Raw genomic sequence first — 21,553 nt, forward strand, 5'->3', positions numbered from 1 at the left:
GCTGCCAAGGCTGCAACACCTTGTCCAGCCCAAGCCAATGATGGCTCAAGGTTGCTTGTAGACAGCTGGCCTAGCAGATCCCAACAGATCCATGTCTAAATGCTGTTCTTCAAATCATGGCTTCACTGACTACTTTTGGATAATCTTTGGGGACTGTAACCTGGGAACTAATAGTCAAATATTTATTATCTTGTCTTGTGTCAATCTCATTTTTATCAATGACCACAGAATTTTTGGTCTTCATCCTGGCATGGAATTAGTGGATAGGGTTGAGAAGAGACAGCTTTGTGAAGCATCAGATGAGACGTAAACTTCACTTCATGCAAGTATCCCACTTGTGGCCTCTATAGGCAAGAAAAACCTACCATTTAAAAAAGCAGTTGTGGTCTGGAACTGAGTGTTGCTTGTCCTGGTCATTGAATTAGGGTGAACTGAAGGAGGAGGAGGTACCTGGGAAGTCTCTGGAGGTCTGGTGCATTTCATGAGATTGCTTAGTCCACTGAGTCATGCAGGCGAGGACTCGGGTTATCAAGTATGGGTGTTAGCACTGTGAGTCTCCACCTCTGTGCAGCTGTTGGTTGTAGTGGGCTGTTACTGACATTTTTATAGTTTTGGAATGAAAAAGTTCCCTTTAAAAAGTCTTTGCTTCTGGAAAATAATTACTAGAGTAAAGCAATCTAACTGCTGTAAATAACATTAAAAAAACCAAACCACCTGTTTGAGGAAATAGATGTTGGTAGTTTGTTGCAGTTTCAAGCAACTGAGCATTTGACTCTTTAAAATTGGATTTCACTGCTGCTAAAAGACAATCCATCAGTTGTTTTGAAGGTGCTTTCCAGTGTGCCCTCATCTTTCATGAATATGATTTCAATTATAACTACCCATGTTCGGTGCACGAGTACAGCCACCTTTTCTGGTGAGCTCTGCTTGTTGCTGTTCATGGAGAATTTTTCTGCAGCCGTTCCAGCTTTGTGTCACTGGTGGTGGCTTGAGTTGTTCTCCATCTCTCTGCTGGCGGCATTTATTTTTAATGGGGTGTTTCCATCAAAAGTAATCAACTATTTCTAAGAGAGGGTGATAAATGAAAGATTACTATTCAGGGGCTCTTAGATGAAATGTGAGTTATTCAGTTTTCTGGAGAAGTTCCCAGAGTCCTCCAACATACAATCCTGGCCGCCGCACGTGTGGTTCTTGGTTCAGTGAAGCGATCTATACTCTGCTCACTTTTACAGACTTAAAGTAACAATCTTTTTTGGTGCTTGCTCAGATCAGGTGGACCAAAACAGCAGGAAGTGCCTCTGACAGATTTCAAGATTCGAGTGTCTTCAATGAAACCCTGAGGATATCCAACATCCAGCGACACCAGGGAGGACGCTACTACTGCAAGGCTGAGAACGGCTTGGGTTCACCAGCCATAAAGTCCATAAGAGTGGATGTGTACTGTAAGTAAACTGCTTGGAAAGTTCTACTATGCTTTTTATTATTAAATTCTTATAATAGCTGCCCTTACAAAGAAGTGACCAGCTCTCTGTGAAGTCCAGTTTTAAACAGTGCTTTAGGGCAGATTCTGTAGCTTTCGGGAGTGTTTATGCTTAGAAGACTCCCAATGGAGTCAGGTGGGGCTGCTCGCATATGGAAATATCTTTAAACAAAATCTCAATGCTTTGGTAAGAAAGTTGAAACTGAGGGACAACTCGGCCTGCTTAGATATCAGATGAAGATTTGTCTGCAGCTTCTGTAGGGTGAAGATCTGGTATTGTAGCACAGCCTTTAATCTCTGGTACTTTTGGCTGCACTTGCCCTTGAAATTAATATGAGAGCAAGTACAGATGTTTTTTCCTATTTTGCTTTCATTGCTGTTGAAAGATGTTGCTTTTTTTTTCTTCCTCAAATGGCAATCTCTTCCTGTGATACACTGTATTAAAAGCTGCACTTGAAATGTTGGGCAGTGGAAAATTTGAAGTCTTGGGATTGTAATGCAATTGGTCACTAGAGCTGACAGAAAAAGAGGAAACAGTTGAAAACATCCTACTGCAATAAATGCACAAAATGGAATTTAAAAAAAAAAGAAAAAATTGAGCCTGACTTGCACAGACTCCAGTGTCAGTGAGTGGGCTACTCGGATGAAGCACAGCTCTCACTTGTGATCCCATAGTTTATTGCTGTAGGTTTAATGATAAACTTTGCATCTGGCTGTAAATTATGTCACTGGACTCAGCTGTTAGGAAGTGTGAAGACCTGAATGCCTCAAAGAACTGCAGTTTTGTGTACGCTTCAGATTAAGAAAAACTGTTCTAAATCTGTTTGAAATGCTCCAAAGATAGAAAGTCTTTGCAGTGTGCATTTGGAGACTCCTCTAATGTAGTGTCATGTAAACAAATGTGCTTACGTGCCACATACATAGTTAAACAAATAGCTAGAACTCGAAGTTGGCCCTTTTGTCTCCTGAGTCCTTCAAAGATAAACCTGTCTTATGACTATACAAGCATTGGGCTTGTGTTTCCCAAAAAGTCCCCTGTTAGATGACTCTCAGGATGTTTGTTAATTTAGAGACCCAAGTGGTGACAGTTTTTGTGGGTTAGTTATGGGATTGGTGGAGGGGGGCAACTGCCTTTTGGGGGATTTTCTTGCCTAGTGTGTGCACTTAGCTTCATGATGTGCTTAACGAGCTATAACATACCAATGCCAAATCTGTAAATCCTTTATGAACAATAACTGAATTAGGAAGTAATTGCTCATTAACTTGTTGGAGTTCAATAAATGAACAGACAACCGTAACGACTGTGCATAAGCACACCATACGAAATATTTGGGGTTTGTAATGGGGCTGGCCCAAGGTTTGCAGCGAGGGGCAAGCAGGATGCCCAGTCCAGGCAACATCAGGGCTCAGTGGTGCAGGTCGTGATCCTGGCACCGGGGTCGGGCAGGGGCTTGGGCTGCCCCGGTGAGCCCCAGAGTCCTCCACGCACACCCGGCTGCTGAAAGCATTTCATGGGTCAGCTCTGTGTAGCTGTTCAATAAAAACCCCAAGAGCAATTGAAGCACTACTCTCTTACCCCAGCATCCATGTATTAGATTCTCCTTGATTCTAAATTTTAGGCATGGCTATGAAACTGATGTTGGCAGGAAAGGCAGTTGCAACATCAGTGGTCTGATCAGGAATGGTTGAGAAACATTGTTTTGAAATTCTGATTTTTCTTGAATTTCATTGAGTCTTCCGTATGGAATATGTCTTTTTCCTTGTATAATATTTTGCTTAGCTATTAATACGTGTTCACGGATTTGCTGTCTGGGATTTATTATGGGTTTAATTTTGGTTTTTACATCATATGCTCCTTCTTAATATACCTCAAATACAGATGATGTTTTTCTGGAACGTGACAAACTTCAGGTTCCAGCTGTGATTAAATCCTCGGTGGTTTCCCTTCACATACAGCCTGATATTTCACTGGGTATTTTAATCTATTAATGATCAAATATTTGCAGGTAGACAGTACTGCTGCAGTAAGCTCAAGGTGCCAGCAAAGATTGGATCTAGCTGTGAAAAAGTTAGGATTAAAAAACGTGTACCCCACAGAAAAGCTTGTAAGAGATCAAAGTGTTGGAAATTGAAATGTTCCTGTCAAAATTTCCAAGTAGCTTAAAATAATTTTGTCTTTTTTTAGTTGAAATTTTCTGGTTTGATTTTCTGTTTGTTGAATATTTACTTTATAGATTGTATGTTGTGTGGGCTATGTCAAGAACTCCAGGCGGTACTGAGCAGGAATACTGGGGGCAGGGGTGTTTTCTTGAATAATTGCATCATGAGATGTTTTTGCTCAGATACCCCAAAATTGAACCATAATGATCACAAGTACTTAGCCAACATTTTCTATCAAAATGTGTTTTGGTTTTTTAGTGAACACTTATTTAGTAAAATTACATAGAGAAAGACAGTTTTCTTACAGATTTAGGTAACTGTCAAAAACCTGTGGAAACCAGATGATATTCCCTTTTGAAAGCTAAACTCTATCAGAACAAGAAAGAAATGTTTTTAATTTTTTGATGAAACTCTCAAATGTGTTTAAGGAAACAAGTAAAATGTTTATATTTCTTAAGAACAGTATGAATGAAAAATCACTTTGGAGGCATCTTGGCTTCTAAAGCTAACGAGAGAAAACAACGTTAAAGTTGTGATGCACATTAGTTTTGGATCAAGAGCACTTCCTAAGGGCTAATTTTAATCTTCAGCCTCTACTTTAAAATTTGAAAAGGTACTATAGCTGTGTAGCTTGAAAATGAATTGTTGAAAAAATCCACAGAAAATCTTTGTTTCCTCATTTATCTCTATCATTGACTTCCTGGCTGGTTGGGAAATTTTAATATCAACATTTGGATGGGAAACCTCACTCTCCAGTAATTTCCTGTTTTTCATTTTCCAGTTAGTTCTGGCATTCAGCAGCACTTGGAGCCACATTTGTTACTACTGCAATAATTAATTATACAGATATAAGTGGTGAACGAGCTAGAGTGTTGGGTTGTGTGAGAGGAGAGGGGGTGGTTACTTTATTTTTATGGACTTTCTGCAGTCTTGAAAATGCTTTTAGTTTTGTTTTTGCAGGAAGGTTCCATCAGAACTTGCCAGGTGCTTTGAATGCATCTGCACGTGTCAGGTGGCTTATCTCATTATCAATTTCTCATGATCTCAGATGATACTGTCCAAATCTAACCGCTTGGTCCAAGGTGTTCAAAAGGTACTTGATGCATCTTCTGTAAAGAAGATCTAAACTAAAGCTCCTGGGTGACTGCAGAAAGTTTGCAGAAACCTGCCAATAGTAGGACACCAGCAGCTGGTGTCTGGCTGGATTGATGTGTTTTGGGTCTTGCCCAAAATGCTTGGGGAATGAAAGCGTGAACTGCACTCCTCTGAAAATCTCCATCCCTGTCTCTCACCCAGCGCTCATTTCTGTTTGGGACCATCTGCAAAGAGTAGATGCTGGGTCTCAGTTTGCACATTGCGTAACAGGATCCAGATGGGCAGATTCATTCAGTATTTGGAAGTAAATAATATTAGTGTTCATAGATGCATCTTATTCCTTCATCTCTGCGAGTTCAGTGCAGGCATAATGGTTCCTCGGTATTCTTTTGGTGTACCCTGTAATTCTGGTTTACCACTTTCTAAAAAGTATTTGGCTATTAGTCTGAATTATATGCTGCTTGAGGGCATAGTATTTTATTCTGCTCTAAGTTAAACAAAACCCTAAACATTTTATAACTGTGTTCATGGGTAAGGAACACAGCTAAGGAGTTAAACACATGCAATCATTTAGAAAATAGCCAGGGGTGTAAATCTTCTGCTGGACTGAAGAGAAAAAAGCTCTTTGTGAAGAATGAGTAGTTCATGTTGTTTCCAGGCAAGCATATGTAAGTGTGTATCCCGATGGGCTGGTTTTACTTGTTCACACCAGACAGGCCTGCTAGATGACTAAATCTCTGAGAGCTCAAGGAAAGTCCTTCAGGTGCATCCTACCCATTAAGCTGCATTTAGTCGTGACACTTTCTAGTGATGCACCAAGGAGGAGAGGGAATTTTGCTGGCGTTTCTGCAGGTGATGGTGGTGGCACCATACCTATTTAAAGCTATCATGGATTACGCCAAACTTTGCTACAATCTCTTCTGTTTCTTTAACATATGCAGATCTAAGTGAAACCTTTGAAAACTAGCAGTCCTTTTTGGTTCAAAATACTTGAATGTAAAAAAGGTGAAGGAAAAAAAAGATGGTTCAGTGTTGCCAAAGTTCTCATTTCATCTACAGCTACTCTTGGAAAGAGTGAGGAGTCCGTGCCTGTTCGTGGGCAGGCCCAGGGCCTCCTTCCAACACTTTGCAACTCATCTTCCTGGTTTTCTTTCTAGACCACAAATCCTACGAGGAGCAGCTGAGAGAACTGGGGGTATTTGGCTGGAGAAAAGGAGGCTGAGAGGAGACCTTATGGTGCTCTACAACTACCTGAAAGGAGGTTGTAGCGAGGTGGGGGTTAGTCTCTTCTTCCAAGTAACAAGTGATAAGACAAGAGGAAATGGCCTCAAGTTGCACCAGGGGAGGTTTAGATTGGGTATTAGGAAAAATTTCATCACCAAAAGGGCTGTCAAACATTGGAAGAGGCTGCCCAGGGCAGTGGTGGAGTCACCATCCCTGGAGGCATTTAAAGGTCGTGTAGACGTGGTGTTTAGGAACGTGGTTTAGTGGTGGACTTGGCAGTGTTAGGCTTACTGTTGGACTCGATCTTAAAGGTCTTTTCCAGTCCAAATTATTCTATGATTCCTTGCTAGTTTCTTTTAGAAAAATCTCCTTTTTGCTTTCTGGAGGGATAGGACTGTGGTAAATAGACTGGTAACAATCTCTTATTTAGAAGACAACTTTCTGTTCTTACTTTGTGTCTCAGAAAATAGTTTGCTGCTCTCCCAGCTTTGGCTGAAGATCCTCGTCTCTCACATCAGATTAAAACAAACACACTCGGTCCCCGTGGCAGCATATTCTCAGGAGGGAGGTTTCCATTCTTGCTGAGCCACCAGGAGAAGAAACTGCCTCATATATACAAGCTGTATTCATCCTAGACTTGAACTCTTTTTCTTCTTCCTCTGGAAGTATCTCTTTAAAGTACATCTCGTCTTTACTCTTTGAAGAAAAAGCTTTTGTACTTGACTCTTAGGAAAATTTTTGCTCGACTCGTGGAGGACACTTTCTCCTTTTATAAGGAAGGAAACTTACAGTATAAATTATTTTTATTTAAAGAAGCAGAGCTCCTACAGGAAAGCTTTTCTGCTTGTTCCTGAAGGACAATTTACCAGATTTTTAACAAAAAAAGTACTAATTGCTTAATTGAAAATGTATTTTTGTATTCCTCTTGCTTCACAGACAGTTATGAACACAAGGGCAGGCTACACAGCTTGAGTAAGAGAAGGTGGAGCGAAAGGTCAGGTTTATGTTAAAAGTTTTCTGAAATTGATTTGGAAGTCAAGCTGAGAAATGTTTATCAAACAGTTCTAGTGCACAGGTATGTTAAGATTTTATTGCGTGGTATATGAGACATACACTGCTTGTTGAGAAAAATCTGTAATTCCAGGATTAAGATGTTCAGGGGAAACAACGGTTTCTTTTGCTCAGAGATCTACTTAAATCTTTGCTTGCATCTTTATGTCTAGAAACCGTGTCTTTACACAAGACTACTTGGATCCACCACAAGGTATTCTGTTCGCATGGAACATATTAAGTCTGTCCACCATCAGCTGCTTCTGTGTGCACTGGATTTTGGCTGCTTTTGCATTGCAATAGCATTATGGCATGGGGGAGGCTGGGACAGGTCGATGTAGTTTACTCACAGCACACAGTTTATCCTGTGGTGGGAATATGCCCTGGACCAGTTCCTGTCCTGCGTAACACCAGTGCAGTTACAGAACGGGGAAGGCTCCTGCAGGTCCCTAGCTATTCCTCCTAAATACCTGTTGATGTCCACGTATATTAAGTGTAATATTTGTGGGGGGTCATAGTCATCTTGGTTCTCTGCTTACCACCTGTGAGGTTTCCCTAACTCTTTCACTTCCAGGTTCAAATCTCTCATTTCAAATTTTTGCCGGTTATTCGTATGGTTTCCACTTCTCTGATGGGTCTCGTGGCACGTGGCTGCAGCAATTGCTTGTGCTGTCCATCGTCTCCGTTGCCGCAAGGAAGTTTGTGTTGTTGGCGGCTGCAGCATCTGCCCTGGGCTGGCTGTGAACAGCAGCAGGAAGCTTCAGGACCGGTGTTAGCAAGGCCTGTGAGCGCTCAGGATAGCATCCTGATCTTGTGGTGTCAGTGAAGAAGACAGCAAAGCAAGATCTAGCTTTGGTCTCAGTTCTAAGCCCAGTCTTGATGCCTTTAATAATTGGGATCATTTTTTTCTGAAGAGTACCCCTTTTCATCAGTGTCATTTATTAAAGACTTCATCAATTCCTGTCTCAGACTGGAGACTTTGACAAAACACCTCCTGTGGCTGTACCTGTCTCCCAGGCTTTTTGGAGTCAGGAGGGATGAGACCTCCCAGCTTTAATGTTCGTGATGTGGGATTGACTGAAACATGTTCAGTGTTGACAGATTATTTTAGCAAACAAGGAGCATCACAGCTTTCCTGGCTTGGGATGACACGAAATGCTGCTGATAATACGTGTCAAATGACAAAAATATCAAACTGCTAATCTTCTTCAGCATTCGAGTGTGTCTCCTAGTAGCATGTGCAATCACGAGTCTGCAGGAGAAGTGTTATTCAGAGGGAGCGCAGGGTCTGTAATTCAGGGATGGTGACGCTAATTTCCCTTATCAATCTGGAAAAGGAAATGCTGAGTGTTGTGCAGGGGGATTTAGTTGCATTGCTCTCCCTCTCTGTCATTAGTGTTAATGGCAGCCATGCTGCTCTGTCCTGACACTCGGCAGTCCAAATTCACACCGAATTTTCTGCGCAAATCCTATTGTTAGAATGCAGAATTAAATGCAATATCGATAATTATTTAATCCCTAATAGTTACTCTGTCGAGTCACAGCAAAAATACTCTTCGTTGTGCTCCAACTGGTGCGGTGCAGTGCCAAAGGGCTTGAATGTGCCTGTTGGGATGTGCCACGGCTTTGCTTTATCTCTTCATAAATGGCATTTACACACGTGCGCACACAACTAGCGTGATGTGCTTATTTACATACAGCAAAATAGAGGTGATAATGAAGATACAATACTGGGAACGGGGAAGGGGATTAGCTGAAACTGCCAGCTGCTCCTCACGTTGCTCCGTGTCCTTCTCAGCCTTCCCCAGTTCACCGCAGTCCTAAGAAGCTGGATTTAAACTTGCTGGGATGAGGAGGAGGTGATGCTTTCTCCCGGAGTGCTATTTTTATCTGGATGAGATAATTGTGTGCTCTTCTTGAATGATAAGAAGGCTGCCCTCCGATTGCCTCTCACTACACTGCTAGTATGTGGCCAAGTCTGCCTTGCACGGGGAAGGAAAGAGTGTGGGGAATTTTATATGGAAAAGTATTCAAAATTGAGCTCTTTACACTAATTCTACTGAAGCAATTAATGCTAAGTTCACAGGGAGGACTTAAAGCAAGAGGATGTTTTATGCGTACAACATTGGTGATAAAAGGGAGTACTGACGGTGCTTTCTGGTGAGTCTTACAGCACCTCCTTGGATAATTGCCATGTCAGTCTTTCACCATCCCATGTGTTCCAGTTTCCATTGCAGGAGAGTGTTAAATCCCTTTCAAAAACCCAACTCACTCATCTTTCTCCCTCTGAAATAACCATCAGATTTTAAAATACCGACACTGGCAGCATCCACTTCTTTAGATTCACATGTTTTTGTTGCTGCTAGAATGGCTTTTAGGAGGGTGAGCGATGCATGTGTGTGAGCTGAACCTCTATCCTGACCGCTATAGTATTCCCTTAAAATTTTTTTCTAAATAGCACAGATGTAGCTGTTGGACTACTAAAATTAGTATGACTATACTGCCTGAGGAGCAGTTTAATCCTTTTTTCTCTGGGGTTCACACAGGGAGCATCTGATGTGGTGTTGATGCGCTGGCACCTTCTGAGTGCGCTCAGAGTGCTGCCTGGGTGCTGAACTCCTGGGCTTTGTGTTCTCCGTGACAGCAGCAGGGCTGTGCGAGGAGCTGGCTGTAGATGTGCACAGCACATGTTTAGCTCGTGTCAGGCTTTGCATTGAGGGTATATCCTGCTTGGGCTTGGGTGGCACCTTAATCCCATATTTTCCTGGTACATATTTTCTGCATGCTTCTTTTCAGGTGTTTATACCAGTCTTCTGGCCGCAGCAATTAAGATATAATTCAGGGATTGAAAATATAGTTCAGCTGCTTCATTCTTTTCTGTGCTGCCTCTTTGACTTGTGTTTGCCTTTTGTAGTGGCTGCAGTGAATCATGCGTTCTTATTGAAATGACATTTTTAATTTCCATCTCTGGTATCTACCAATATTCATTGATATGTTATTTGATCTTCTTTTTTGGCCTTTCGTTTATTAGAAGCCCAGTGACATGCTTAAATCGTCATTCACATGGTTGGATGGATGACCAGAAACAATGAATGCAAATTAAAAAAAAAAAAAAAAAGGAAAATAAATATAAAGCAATAGCAAAAGCATTGGCATATAAGGAAAGCAAATACATTCATCTTTCATCACTCTTTTTGCATGATACAATAAAAGAAGACACTTTGAAATGAGATATTATGCAGATGGGGAAAGCATTTAAAAGCTTTCCAGTATTGATAATTGTAATCTTTCAACATGAGAGAAATACAAATTTAATTTGTGGCTTTCTGATTATTCCCCCTCTGAGGTCAAATTCATGCATTACAACACTAAAGCCTCTGAAAATGGCTGTGCATGATGTTTACTGGAGGAGGACCATGTCTCCCCAGTACATCGTGTTGGGAGAGGTCGGGCTGGCTGGATCCAGACGGCTCTGGGGAGCGCCATGGCCTGGGTCTGCGCTGGATTGGCACAGGACTCATAGCACCTGGGGTATCCCATGGCATGAATGTCTTCATCAGACCCCAGTTCATTTCCTAACTTATAGAAACGAAAGATTTGGGTTCAATCCACACTAAGTGGAAGCAAAAGAAAGACCAGAGAACTCCTCCATCCCCTGCTAGACGCAGGAGGAAAACATGGTAACAAGTGATGAGGAAAAGGCTGAGGTGCTTAATGCCTTATTTGCCTCAGTCTTTAATAACGAGACTAGTTGTATAGAGGGAATCCAGCCTCCTCAGCCAGAAGACAGAGACTGGGAGAATGCCCCCCCCACATTCCAGGAGGATGTTAGGTTAATGGTTGGACTAGATGATCTTCAAGGTCTTTTCCAACCTAGACGATTCTGTGATTCTGTAAGTATATGGATTTTGGAGCTGCAGATGTGTTTGGAAAGTAAGAATAAGTTTCCCTGTGGGAAGAGGAGAGGAGTACCAGCCGCTGCTTTAAAGATGCCCCACTTGTGTGCTTGAGGATTTTCTGTGGGAGTATCAGAGACTGCAGAAAACTGGATGTTAGTGTGGACCAGTTGGTACTAAGTCATAATATCGTGGCTTCCTGGACTGCTGGGCCTTGGTAGGTCTGCTGTGATTGTGTCCCTACAACTCAGCTGGAGTAGCGTCACACAGGCAGAGACTGCCTTAGCTCCATTGCTGGGACGTAGCCACAGTGGGATTTTTGTGTGGTCAGCAGCCTAGGTGAGCTGGAAGCAACTGCTGAAGTTACAGCCAGATGTACTAATGGCCAGCCTTGCTACCTGCTACTTTCTGATCCATCCCTTGGATGGAAAACTGACTATGAGCCAAAAACTGACTTTGTCTAACTCTGGGGGCACCAACATCAGAAGGACATGGACCTACTCGAGCAGGGCCAGAGGAAGCCATGAAGATGTGAGGACAGGCTGAGAGAGTTGGGGGGTTCAGCTGGAGAAGAGAAGGCTCTGGGGAGACCTTAGAGCAGCCTCCCAGGACTGAAAGGGGCTACAGGAAAGGGGGGAGGGACACTTGATCACGGGGGAGGGATAGGACAAGGTGTGATGGTTTTAAACTGAAAGAAATTTAGATTAGATGTAAGGAAGAAACTCTTCCCTGTGAGGGTGGTGAGGCCCTGGCACAGGTTGCCCAGAGAAGCTGTGGCTGCCCCCTCCCTGGAAGGGTTCAAGGCCAGGTTGGATGGGGCTTTGGGCAACCTGGGCTAGTGGACGGTGTCCCTGCCCGTGGCAGGGGGCTTGAAACAAGATGATATTTAAGGTCCCTTCCAACCCAAACCATTCTGTGATTCGTTTTGTTTCCAGCACCACTCTGAAGCTCTCTTTTTCTCAAACGAGAAAGGTGTTGTGCACAGTGTCTCAGGTCACTGGAATTACAGCAGCTGGGGGTGCTCACCAGTACTACAGATACCTGGTGCAGTTTGGCCACCACACAGCTGATTCCTCTGCAGCTTCACTGAGAGCATGGTGAGAAAGCAATGGAGGAGGAAAACGACTGACACGCAGTGCTGTCAAAGGAGGTTTGAGACCATCCTCTCAGTGAAATGCCAGGTGGTGGCCAACAGCTCAAGCCCCTCTCTGAGAATTTTGCAATGGCTGAAGCAACAGAGCAGTAAAACACGTAAAAATCTCAAGGAAGTTGTGTCTTTCCCTAAAATAATTGTTAAAGGGGTAGATTTCCACTCTCTATCATCACTTTGGCCATTACTTGTGCCTGCGTTTTTCATTACCCTGGGAGAATCTGCTTATCCTTCGCTATCTTTCTGATGAATCCTTTGGCTGGACAGTTGGATCACAGAGAATTATTCTGCCTAATTATCGCCCGAGGAGGTACAAGATTGCAGTGGAGGATGCATTTGGGAAGCTGAAGGGCAGATGATGGTGTCTCACAAATAGATCAGAGGCTGCTTAGCAGTATTTGGCTGAAATTAGTTTCCTGCTATGCATGTGCACATCACCCACGAGGGTAAGGGAGAATGCCCAGACAAGGGTGGGAGTGTTGCAGAATTTCAGAGGGCAGTGACAAATCAGTGAGCTACCCCTTATTATCTGAAAAGAGGTTTGCCTCAGGCGTACAAACAGAAACGCCTTCTGTAAAGATTTGTCTTTGGTTTTTGTTTTTTTTTTTTTTTTTAATGGTTGTTTTGTTTTGTTGTTTGTTTTTTTTTTTTAAATTTCTGTGCATGTGTATATTTCAGAAAGTTTTCTGTAACTTTTCATCCTTTTTTTTTTTGATGAAAAAGAATTTGTCTAAAGATTGAAGACTACTTTTCACAGCACAAGACCTGGTTTATTCCTGGTTTTTATACAGTTGGTACACATGCGAGTGTAGAGGTTCCTGCTTCCCCTGAGTGGGAAAGTGCCGTGTTCTTTGTTGGTGTGTTGGTGCTGGTTTCCGTTGAGGTCTTGCTCCCTGCTGTGGGGAGCAGGGTGGGCTCTCTGCCACGGGCTCAGCTCTCACGGAGTTGTTCTGAAATGAGGTCTTGCTGTACATTCACAGCAAAGCCACCAGAGTTGAACCCAACTGTTCTTCTTAGTGGAAGTGAAGATATATATGGTGTAAATGTATTTCACGAGAGCCTCTGGCATCAGGGCTCTACTGCTTCCACCTAGATTTGATTTTTTATTCTTATTATCATGTACCTGTAATTTGGAAATTGGATATCAAATGCCCAGGAGTCCAGACTTAATGATCTGACTGAGTAGCTGAGAAGGTTTATGGTAGGTGTCTGACAGTGGATTATGGATTGGGACAATTTCATGCAACGTTTTTGTTTTGCGGGAAACAGCAGAGCTGGTAAGACGGGGTTTGTGGAGACATTAATTACTGCATTTACACCTTCCCTGAAAAGTCTTGTGCACGGGGTGCTAGTGGCGTCTCAGGCTGTCCTTGCTGATGGTGCTCGTTGAGACGCCGCAGAGGCTGTTTTAGGTAGTACTGGTAGAAATCACCCTCGCACCTCTGCTGCTCATCAAAAAAACATAAGTTTTGAGGAGCTGAGAGCAAGCCTGTTTATGAGCGTTAAGCAAAGCCTAGCACAGTGCACGTGGACATTATTCACCACAGTGGTCCCTGGCAACAGTATGAAAAGGGTAAGGAAGGATGTAGCTGTGTACTGTGGAATAAGTGAGGTAGCTCTACCATAAAATATTAATGCAAATGTAGAGCACTTACAGTAATTTCAATACCTTTTTACACCCCCAGCAGACACACTGTTCAGACTGAATTAAATAGCTTTGCAGTGACTGTTAAATGTTATCAGTTCCTTACTAGCTTGTGTGCATTTTTATTTCCTACAATGAAAATCTTTGTACAAGCAGGAGGAAAAAAAAAAGGCCTGATGTTGTTCTCACTGATGAAAGGTTGTACTTAATGCTTGTAACATGCCAACAAAATACTTGTATGTTCAGAATCAAGCCACAATGATAAAATGCTTTTTGGGCTTCATGAGCCACAGAATTCCTGGCTTGTGGCATACTTTTGATCAGATATTTTATGGTGAGCTCTCCTGTTTTAATTCAGCTCAGAAAGATCTGCTGGGGCTGTGAGGCTGGCAAGGAGCTTCGTGTGTGGTTGGGGTGGAGTGAGCAGCTGCGTTCTTCTGGGAGACACGGTCATTCCAGTCTGAGCCCCGAGTGCCTCGACAGCACAGAGCCTTTCTGGTAGGCTGCAAGGAAGGCGAACTGCTGGTTGGCTTTCTCTTTTATCTTTTTTTATTATTTTATATTTTTATTTTATTCTATTTTGTTTTGTTCTATTTAACTTCCATAACTGCATGTCTGATTTTCAGCTCTGTGTGGAAACCCCTAAACTGACCAGATGTAGAGTGTGAAAGTGTACGTGTCCTTCTCCTAAACTGCTTTTTAGTCCCTTGTTGCTACTTTTATGTTTGCCAGGCAGCTCTGCAGAATGGTCTGTTGTGACATACTGGTCATAACAAAAAATTTTATCTTTAAAACCTGTTGGGAACTGGAAATTCTGGAGAGCTTGCTGCTGCCCCAGGCACTGCACCTGCTCCCTTTGGGGTGTGTTTGAGTTCAATCCTGAAGAGAAAAGGAGGAAGATGTTTTGGCCCATGTGGTTGCCTGCACCTTCCCTGGGTTTGTGCTGGATGAGGCTTGTTTTCCACAAGTGTTTCACATTAGGGTGCTTGAGTCAAGTTAAGCATACTGATGTAAGACTTAGTTGTCCAAAATGAGGGCATTAGACAGGGTGTCAGGTCTCTATGTCCAATTTTGTAACACAAACCGTTGCACACCTCTGTTTCCTGGTAGAAAAACACAATTGAAAATGCAAGCCTCAGATGGTGTAGGTTGGTGTAGAGATTTCCCGTAGGGTGCTGATCTGAATCCTGGATGCTCCTGAGCAGGCAAATTTATTGTGAACCCCCAAAGCTGAGATGGCACAGCGGGGTTGCATAAACTCCTGTGCACTTGGCACGAGGCTGTTTGTGTTTGATGTCTTGTTGCCCTATTCAGTTATTTCTGATCCCATTGGGAGTGTGGTGTCTGTGCGCTCCGCTGCAGGGAAGACGAAGATTATTATTAGCAGGGATGGAGAGAAAAATGGTTATGAAGGGGAGGAGCCTCCTCAAGATTTCTGAAATGGGAAAGAGGGTGAGTAGTATAGCCCAGGAACAGAGGGGGTACAATCCCTACTTACTACAAGCCACTGAGTCTACATGTGTGATTTGCTGGACTTGTAACATTTCCAGGATGCTTCTATTTGCAGCAACTTATCGTTGGTCTCATGCCTTCTGTCTCTGCTAATTTCATAAGTGCTGGGCAGTCGAATTAAGGAACAAGAGCTGAAGTCAAAAGCACCAGTAATGTGACAATCGGTGCCTGTGTCACATTTTAATAACAAAGCCCAGAATTTCCTGAGTGTTGGTAACATAGAGCAAGGAAGAGCAATTCTCACGTCTGCGGCTGTGTGATGAAGCACCCCTGTGAAATGGGTAGGGATGATGGGAAGACAGTGGGATTACTGTGGGTTTTTCTGTTTTCCAGTACTTCTAATGCCAGCCATGCTTGGGGTGAGGCTTGTATTTACCGTCACCTACTTGCTTAGCAAATACAAGAGCCAGAAAACTGAAACCCCAGCAGATGCTGCGAGTGGTCTGGTAGAAGACAAGAGGGGTGGTGGGATTTGGCAAACGAGTGAGACTTCAGGAAGGAGACCCGGAGAGCAGCATTTCAGCGGGTTCTTGGAGCACAGCCTCGTGATTCCCTTGCGTTGTAACGCCGAGGTTTTTCAGGTGCTAATTGCAGCCCCATCAATTGGGGTTTTTAGACATCCCACCAATGCCTACGGTGCCTGGCAGCTTCGTTTTAGCTCACCTTCTGGGGGCCAAGTGCTGAGTTTCATCACAGAATCGTCTAGGTTGGAAAAGACCTTGAAGATCAGAGCTGAATTTCCCGCTTCTCTTGTTTAAATATAATTTAAATGCAGCTGCTATTTTAAGTCTTGGCAACCTGCTGGTGGCCTGATCTGAAATGATGTTGGTTTGCCTAATAGCTTGGGATTTTTATGCAGTAGGTGTTGGGACTGCAGAGTCCCTAATAGCATATTTTAGAGTTCTGATGGATTTTTAAATAGCCTCCCAGCATTAAGGCAAGCTTTCCTGTAATCTGCATTTTCCTGTAAAATAGGAGCCAGGTTACCTACTGATTTACAGTTTTCAGGAAATCTATTCATGCTCCTTCCCTCCTTTTCACTCTCCGCTGCTTTTTGCCTTCATCACCCTGTTGATCTCCACGCACAAGGGAGGTAGCGTGGCCTCCGGAGCTACAGGCAGCATCCCTGGAGCAAGGCCAGGGAGGAGGAGGAGCGCGGGGGGGTGTAGGGGCGTTACATCTGAAAACCTCTGTCTGTGCAGTTCCTTATAGAAAATTGAAACTGCAATCTGATGCATACCCCCTTTCCCTGTGGGTAGCCTGCCCTGACAGTGACCCCTGTCAAAGTACACTTTGTTTGGAGAAAAATCTTTATTTAATCCTCTCCTTGAAATAAAGGAGACTCAGGCTGGAGAGCAGCTGTGGGTATGCCGATGTCTCCATGCTTAGCTACTTGTTGACAGGGTTTGGGGGGGATTTTTTTTCTCCCCAGATATTTTTCCAGAAATATCTGGTAGGTCACTGGGATAGAACATGTAGGAACTTCTAATGCATGCAGATTTTCGGAAAAAAAATTCCTATCTCGTTCGCATTTCCTTTGCTTTTGTAGAAGTATCTGCATTGCCTGCGCTTAGTAAAACTGCAGTTAAAGTAAGTTGTAACATACCCTCCTGTGACACCCTAATATACCGTGAGATGGGAATTTCGTGTGATCCATAACTTCTAATGGGATGTAAGAGCATGTGTAGTGTCAAAATTTAATGTGTCCTGTTTTATCTTGCTCCAGTGTGCTGGAGGCACTGCTCATAAATTAAACAGCCAGTGATTAGTGAAAAACTGAAACATTGGGTAACCAGAATTTGAAAGAGCTGATGTCTCAAATGGCTTTTTGTAGCTTCTTGTTAAATGGCACCAGGTGACACCAAGCTGAGAAGGACTGCAAGGAGGCAGCTTTGACCTTAGAAACAGGTTGGACAGTTTTGAAAAGTGATCTGTGAAGTGTGTTTTGGTAAGAAGGTGGCAGGATCTATGTCCTCAGAGTCTGCAAAGGAAAATAGCCAGCAGGGAGGGTCTGTGAGCTACAGTGGAGTCTGAACGTGCTGTAACTGTGCTGTGCAATTTTGGAAAGCAGAAATATTGCACTTGGAAGGAGGTGAGGGGATATTTCTGTGAGGAATTGAAGTAGCCCTTCTGCTCTAGTGCTTCCTGGTCTGGGGAGTGCTGCATCATACCTCAGCAAAGATGTGAATCGATGGAAAAGGTCAGAGGAGTGACAGATGAGCAGGAGAGGTTTCTGATGCAGGAGTGAAATGATTCATGAGGACTGTTCACAGCGAAGAGGAGAAAGCCAAGCCAAGGAAGGGTGCTGTTAATAGGAGCTTTCAGATGGGCAAAAGAAAAGAAGGAGAATTTTTTCTGAAGATCCCCAAAGGATAAGACAGACAGTAATTGGCTTAAATTGCAGTGGGAGATCTAGATTAGACAAGAAAAGCTGTTTGATGGTAGAGATGGGCAGATACTGAAACAGGAGCTGCAGGGAACAGGGAGCTCTTTGGGGACAGGCTGGAGGAGCATCTCTCCGTGCTGGCAGTGGCAGAGCCACCCCTGCCTCCGGGCACAGGAAAGGATGAGCCAGAGTTTGAGGGCTCTTCTGGTCCCTTTTTTCCATGATTCTGTTCCCAGCATCGGTCCTCACCAGGTCTGTGATGTGGTTTCCTCACAAGACCGTCACAGGCTGAGGTGGCCTTTCTGCAAGAAGGAAAAATGCAGAAGGTCCATTGGAACATACAGAGATTAGGTAATTGGGAACTGGGAAAAACTGGGGAAAAACCCAAACCCTCTCCACCTCCTAAATACCCCAACCCCCCCCCCAAACATAACCATATATCATATTGGATTATATACGCATTATGTTTTCTAAAAATACAGCTCAAGAGAGTTGCAGATAGACTGCTGGTATTTTTGTGTGTGTGTGTGAAATAATAATTAGTCTCTTTTGAAAGCAGAAAATGCAAACCAGCTCAGAGGCCATTATTCAGTTTATCTTCACATAAATTCATCAATGCTGAGAGGAATCTGTCCATGTTATTTAAGCTTTGGACTTGAATTCCCATGTACTTACACTGCTCATTTTGTGATTATATTCCTGCCGGATCCAGGAGATCTACTGAAATAAATTAAAACAGAGTTGGTCCCACTGTGTTTATGAAACGGCCCAGCCCAACACCAGTGCAGTCTGCAAGGCTGTGAATGGCATGGGCTGATTTTAAATTAAACAGATGAACATGGAATGTGTTAAAATATCCCAACAGAGAGCTTATTTGCCAGCTGTTTGATTGTTTTCCTCTGGCATTATCTGCAAAGCAATTACACATGAATAAAAACTTCTCGAGATGCTTTCAAGGAAATATTGACCGCTAACATTTTAATTAAGGCACATTGAAGTAGAAACATTTGAATCAACAATATGGACAATAGCAAAGCAGGTTGGGTTTCAAAAAAGGAGGCTTGTTTACCATCCTCCTAATAACACATCCAGTCTGTACCCTTGACTGAAGTGTCAGTTTAAACTAGCTACATGCGTTCATTTTCCCCCTCTTTGTCTTAAAAATAATAATAAAAAATTGAAGGACAGGCAATTTTAAAATAAGCTTAGCCCATCATTTACATCCATAAGCAAAACATATTTGTGCATTGAACTGTAGTGCTCATGGAGCAGTATGGGATGGCCCTCTTGAGTGCACCCATCTCATTACTGGTGACACGGTAATTCAGCAGGGCTGGAGGATCACTGGCGTTGCTTTGCGCCACGACGTTTCTCCGTCATTGCTGCTAAGATGAGAAGAGGTAAATGTGTTCTGTGAGCTGCTGGAGAGGGAAGAGGAGCCTGAGCAGTTGTCTTAGGAGCTCGTCCTGGGTGTTGCTTTATGGAGGTTTGTGCCCTTGCTTCAGTTTAGCCACAGCCCGGTAAAGCTGACACAGTGGGTTTGGGTCTGGTAGATGTGCTGAAGAGTTAATTGGGAAATTAGTCTCTTCCTGTGCAAGGAGAGGGGTGGTTTGACTGATCAGGAGTTGTCCAATATCCACCATTCCCCTGAAAACTGAATGCTTGCAGCACTGGCCTTGCAGCTGGGGACGTTCATTGCCGCTAGATCTTACATGGATTCCCTGCCCAGTAGTTTTCCTGGAAACTCTGTATTTGGTTTTTTTTGTGGGTAGTCTTCAGGAAATTTTCTGCCTAATGTTTGTTTGGTTTGGTTTTTTTTTTACCCTAAGGTATATTCTGATACTGTGATGAGGGGAAGGATAAATAGCCCACATGCCCTCAGTCCTCCAGCGTTGGCACAGGAACAGGGACACAGATCTTCCCCTTCCAAAAGAGCTGACTGAATGCTGAGCTACAGACTCATGTCCTTACCCACCATCTCTCTGTGGATTAGTTGATATTGTAGTATTTACTGGAACATGGCATCATTTTGGGAGAGTGCTGCTTCCCAGAACTACCCATGGTCAGGGCAGGCTTCTGGGAAGGAGAGGTGTCAATCCAAAACAGGAGAGTCATGGGTTGCTATCCCACTTTTTGAGTAGTTACTTTAAGCAATGAGTGTTAGATAATTGCTTTATTGCTTTTGGTACTGTCTGCTGCAGGGGTTTCCAGGAGATGGGCACTGGTAGCACTGGTATTAGGAGACCCAGCCTGGAAGGGCTCTGCAAACTACATCTGCCCCCGCTGAGCCCTCTGTTGAGTTGCCTCATGGGCTTTGGACATTTAGTACAGAGGCCAGGTATTTGAGTCTGGGTTTTGGACTGCACAATCCAGGAGTGTATAAGTGAAGCAAATCTTGGATCAAGTATTTAGGCCTTCTTAATTAGATGAAATAAGATGCTCTTCGAAGGCATGGTAGCATTTAGCTTCTCAGGTCACAGAAGATCTTTTGGAATTTACCCATGATAAACATGGATATTTATAACAGGAATCTTGAAGAGAGTTTGGGGACTGCTGGTCACGTGTACAGTGCTTCTCTTTCATCAATAGGATCATGAAGTTAAACAATTTCTTGAGAATGTGACCACACCTGATCCATTTGTATGTGGTGGGATACGTGTGCCCACATGTAAATGTCCTCTCTGAACCAGTTACTTAAATTTCTTTTTTTTTTTTTTATTAGCACTAGGTAGAAAAGAATGGGCACTCTGAGAGTGAGCGTAATTCATCCTGATGCAGACAGGTATTAGTTTAGATGAGACTCACCCACCTGCCTTTTCCTGCTCTTGTGCCCTAACCTGCAAGCAATGTCAGCATCGCCAAAAAAACCTCGATACAACATCTCTTACAGTGCCAACGGCAGTTTAGCATATAGTGGGTGGCATCTTCCTGCTTTTTTAATAAGTCTACAGTAACTCTTAAACGAAACAATTAGACACTTGGGTGTTAAGAGGGGGAGTAATTCACGGTGCTGATATTTTTGTGAAGTATTTAGAAGCAAACCAGCTGTTTGTAGGCAATCTGCACAACCGCTGCTACTTTGCATGGCTCGTGCACTCCAATAGTTTGAGTCAAGGAGGCATCGCTTTGGTTCAATACTGCTGTGGCATCAGAGAGGTGATGCTGCAGGATGGTCTGTTAAGAAAATACTTCTTTTCTGAGGGGATGTGGCACTGGCACAGCACAGACTCACGCCAGCCTTCCTGGGCAGGAGCTCTGCTGGATGGACAAGCCCTGGGCATGTATGCTTTGTTAAAGGGTTTGTATTCTAATTCTGGAAGTTTGGGGTTAGCTTTTTGGCAAACAGCTCACCAGAACAGAAAAAACTTAAACCAGAGCAGGAGAATCTTGCAGCCCTGGTCTGTCATTGGAATTTATGCTGGAAATGTGAATGTGCTTTGGGAAACATTGAGTAGAAGGAGACAAATAACCACCCCAACGTGTAAAGATCCCAAGGAAATTGATTACTAGAAAAAGGATGGGGTTTTTGTTCCTTTTTTGAAAGAAAAAGAAAAAAGACAGTTCTGGGCCTGTGAGAATACTGCCCATTTAAATAAGGAAATCACAGACTGCATCCTAAAGATGCTTCAGTGGGTACCATTTGAAATTCAGCCTACATTCTCCCCATCTCTCTCTCCTGCAGCGTATGCTGTTATTTACAGCATCTTCTTCCTTACTCGAGGAAATCCTCCAGCTTGTCAGTCAGTGTGGGACAGCAAATGTTGAGCTTTAATAACCTACTTGAGTCTGTCCTCAGCATGGAGATCAGCACGGCGCTCGGAGGCCGACCAGAAGCGGTCAGCCACGCCTAATTCTCATTGGTTTTGTGATATGGGTGATTTGGTGATGACCTGTTTTTTACAAGTATGGTCATTATTTTCCAGACTAGACCAGCGCTAGATTTAGCTTTTTAAAT

The 21,553-nt window shown here is 43.3% G+C and overlaps 1 protein-coding gene across 1 annotated transcript in view; it reads left to right on the plus strand.

Moving 5' to 3' along the window:
* Nucleotides 1-21,553, plus strand: part of MDGA2 (MAM domain containing glycosylphosphatidylinositol anchor 2) — a 387,125-nt gene that overhangs the window by 162,791 nt on the left and 202,781 nt on the right. Inside the window, exon 3 of the mRNA XM_074869265.1 lies at nucleotides 1,268-1,442. Within this exon, the coding sequence (XP_074725366.1) occupies nucleotides 1,268-1,442 (175 nt within the window). The remainder of the gene's footprint in view (nucleotides 1-1,267; nucleotides 1,443-21,553) is intronic.

This window comes from Strix uralensis, chromosome 4 (genome assembly GCF_047716275.1).
Source record: "Strix uralensis isolate ZFMK-TIS-50842 chromosome 4, bStrUra1, whole genome shotgun sequence".
NCBI lineage: Eukaryota > Metazoa > Chordata > Aves > Strigiformes > Strigidae > Strix > Strix uralensis.